The sequence below is a fragment of the Eimeria tenella genome, genomic scaffold, assembly GCF_000499545.2.
Source record: "Eimeria tenella Houghton genomic scaffold, Eth_scaff1205, whole genome shotgun sequence".
NCBI classification, from domain to species: Eukaryota; Apicomplexa; class Conoidasida; order Eucoccidiorida; family Eimeriidae; genus Eimeria; species Eimeria tenella.
The window spans coordinates 1-3,380 of NW_013543676.1; the positions used below are offsets into that span (position 1 = coordinate 1).

The window sequence follows — 3,380 nt, forward strand, 5'->3', positions numbered from 1 at the left end:
GTTTAGGGTTTGGGACTCAGTCAAACCCTAAACCCTAAACCCTAGGGGGCCGTGAGCGTTAAGAAGCAGGGACGCGTAAAGAAGCACCCAAAGCCCCTGGACCCTAAACCCCAAATACTTGTTCTTAAGCCCCAAACCCTAAACCCTAAACCCTAAACCCTAAATTCGTAATCCCAAGCGTCACGTCCAGGTTCCTTCGGCACTAGACCCTAGCGCGGGGCTGAAGCCGCGAAAGCATATCCCGTTGACCCACTAAACCCTAAACCCTAAACCCTGATTGGACGCTCACGAGCTGCGTGAGGGTTTGGAGTTGCCTGATGAACTCGGAGTGGCTGTTTTTGATTTGTTGAATGCTTTGGAAGAACTTGTTTCTCATTTCTTGAGATCTTTCTTGAAAATAAAAAAAAATGTTTTTTCTTCTTTTGTCTTGAAGAGAAGAAAGCTGCGAATGAGTGGTTTCGAGTGTATGTACACCGGACTCCAAACCCTCGTCGTCGTCCTGTAAACCCCATTTTAGGGTTTGCAACACGCTGTTCGTGCTCTCCACCAAACCCTCGTGTTTGCCGATCTCGCGTTCCAAACCCTGCAAAGCTTCTTGCTTCTGCACTCACCCAAACCCTAAACCCTAAACCCTAAACCCTTAACTCTAAGATCCAGTGAGACGCGCAGCCAGCGGCTTCGAAAGAGAAGCCCTACGTTGCCCTGCCCGCTTGAGGGCGCTGCTGGGGGCCTCCAAATCAGGGTTTAGGGTTTAGGGTTTGTTCTCACTTTAATTTTTGTTGCTTCTTCTATCCACTGCCCCAGCAACTCCTTCTGATGGCGATCTGCATGCTGCAGCACGAGGGCTGTGCTTCCCTGAGGTGTACATACACCTCAGATTCCCGAGGGTTTAGGGTGTAGGGGCTGGGCTTAGGGCTAGGGTTTAGGGTTTAGGGGCTAGGGTTTAGGGCTTAGGGGGTAGGGTTTAGGGTTTAGGGCTTGGAGATTTAGCGCCTACAGGCGGATTGGGCCGCCTGCGCAACGCAGCTCTCCGGCGGTGACCCCAGCAAATGGACAAACCCTAAACCCTAAACCCTAAACCCTAAAGTCCTACTTCGATGTGCTGCCGCCTCGCATCTTCTTGGAGTTTTTGTAAATCGACTTTTGGTTGGGGGACCTTCCGCTTCGGCTTCTTTTTCGGCATTTTGGAAACCGTAAACCCTAAATCCTAAACCCTAAACCCTAGGGCCTTTCTGGGCCTAAACCGAGTTCCTGGCCCCTAAACAATGAAGCCGATTGACTAGGGACTAAATGTAAACCCTAAACCCTAAGTTCCAAACCCTAAACCCTAAACCCTCGAGAGCGTGATACTCGTGCTGCAGTCATCTAGGGGATCGCCCGGGGGCTCTCGGTCCTTCCAGCGAAAACCCTAAACCCTAAACCCTAAACCCTGAACCCTAAACACTAAAAATGAATACGTCAGACTTTGAAAATAAGAAGTAAATTTTATTCCTGTGTATTTACTGCAGCAGCAGCAGCAGCCGCTGCTGCTGCTGCTGCTGCTGCGGCTGCAGCTGCCAGGCTTTGTCTCGCAGAGACATGGGGCTGCTGCAGCAGCAGCAGCAGCAGCTGCTGCTGCTGCTGCTGCATGCTTGAAAAACGTGTGCTTGAATCTTTTTCGCGTTTTGTAGGAACTAAAGAGGCCTAAACCCTAAACTCTAAACCCTAAACCCTAGAGATGCGACAGTTAGTACTCCCCTCCATTCTTGTAGGGCTGCTGACTCATGAGACCTCCTGTAAGTACAGAAGTCCTCAAACCCTAAACCCTAAACCCTAAACCCTAAACCGCGCGCCTAAGGCGCTTATCGCCAAACCCTAAACCGTAGGCCACGCAGCAGACATCAAGGGCTCCACAGTGCCTCGATGGGTAGATATGCAAGTTGAAACCTGAAGCAGGACTTAGGGTTTAGGGTTTAGGGTTTAGGGTTTAGGTTTCAGGGTTTAGGGCTTAGAGTTCGCAGTCTTGGCCTCTCACTGGGGCGTCTCATCATTCCCTCACCTCCCGCCAAGCTGAAACAGTAAACTCTAAACCCCAAACCGCAAACCCTAAACCCTAAACCCTAAACCCTCGGTGCGTGTTTCTGCAGTCTGCAGCGCCCGCGCTCTCTCTCTTGGGGCTCAGGGGCCCCTGCTGAATGATGCAGCAGATTTGGGATTTGCTGCTGTCGATAGTGCTGAAGACCCAGCAGCAGCAGCAGCAGCAGCAGCAGCAGCAGCAGAGCCCGCTGCGAGCCCTAGAAGCAGCAGCAGCAGCTGCCGCAGCAGCCGGTGGCGGCCGGCGAATCAGCTGCTGCTGACTCCCGGCTCGCTGCTTCCCTGTGAAGCAGACCCAGCAGCAGCAGCAGCAGCAGCAATAGACCCGGAAGCAGCAGCAGCAGCTGAGCCAGCAGCAGCAACAGACGCAGCAGCAGCTTTGGCCGCTGTTCCCCTTGAAGAGCCTGCTGCTGCTGAGGCTGTGGACACGGCGCAGCACCCAGCAGCAGCAGCAGCAGTCGACAGCAGCAGCAGCAGCAGCAGCAGCAGCAGCAGCAGCTGGTTCTCCACTTTCCTGCAGCACTTGGCCTACGCAGCAGCAGCACAGTCTGCTGCTGTTTCCGGCGTCTCAGTGTACTCTTCGCTGCTGCCAGCTGTCAGTCCCCCCGCTGCTGCTGCAGCAGACACAGCAGCAGCAGCAGCAGACACAGCAGCAGCAGCAGCAGACACAGCAGCAGCAGCAGCAGCAGCAAACAGCTGGCGAGACTGGGTCGCTGCCTTCTTTGCCAAAGTGGACCAAAAGCTGGAGGAGGGAGGGCCCGCCTTGTTTGCTGAAGTTTACGACTTCACCTTGTAAGCAGCATAAACCTGCTGCTGCTGCTGCTGCTGCTGCAGCAGCGGCTGCTGCTGCTGCTGCGGCCCAGGCTGGAGCTGAACAGGAAGCGGAACAGCAGAAAGCAGGGGAGAGCCAAGCGCAGAGGCTGCTGCCGCTCAGCAGCAGCAGCAGCAACAAGAGCAGCAGCAGCTGTAGCAGCAACGGCAGCAGCAGCAGCAGCAACAACAGCAGCAGCTGCTGTAGCAGCAACAGCAGGAGCTGTTGTAGCAGCAGCAGCAGCAGCAGCAGCGTTGCGTTGTTGAGGAGCTAAAAGCAAATGGTAAAAAGAGTTTTGGTTGAATTAGTAAATTCAAGAAAAAGAAAAGCAACGGGACCTCTGGGGTGTACGTACACCTCACGGCGCCGAGGTGTACGTACACCTCAGCCTCGGAAGGCCCAGAGTGTGGGGCCCCCGCAAAAGCCTTAGAGGTTTAGCAGCAAAAGCTGCTGCAGCAGCAGCAGCAAGTGCAGCAGCAGCAGCAGCTGCTGCTGC

The 3,380-nt window shown here is 54.4% G+C and overlaps 1 protein-coding gene across 1 annotated transcript; it reads left to right on the top strand.

Annotated features, from left to right (window-relative positions):
- Nucleotides 1–1,717: 1,717 nt before the first annotated feature.
- On the top strand, nucleotides 1,718–2,865 carry ETH_00016075 (uncharacterized protein; the record flags this gene model as incomplete). Its single annotated transcript, XM_013378946.1, has 2 exons — nucleotides 1,718–1,775; nucleotides 2,127–2,865. Coding segments are annotated over 2 exons (797 nt in total), but the record flags the coding sequence as incomplete, so codon positions are not given.
- Between the last annotated feature and the right edge of the window lie 515 nt (nucleotides 2,866–3,380).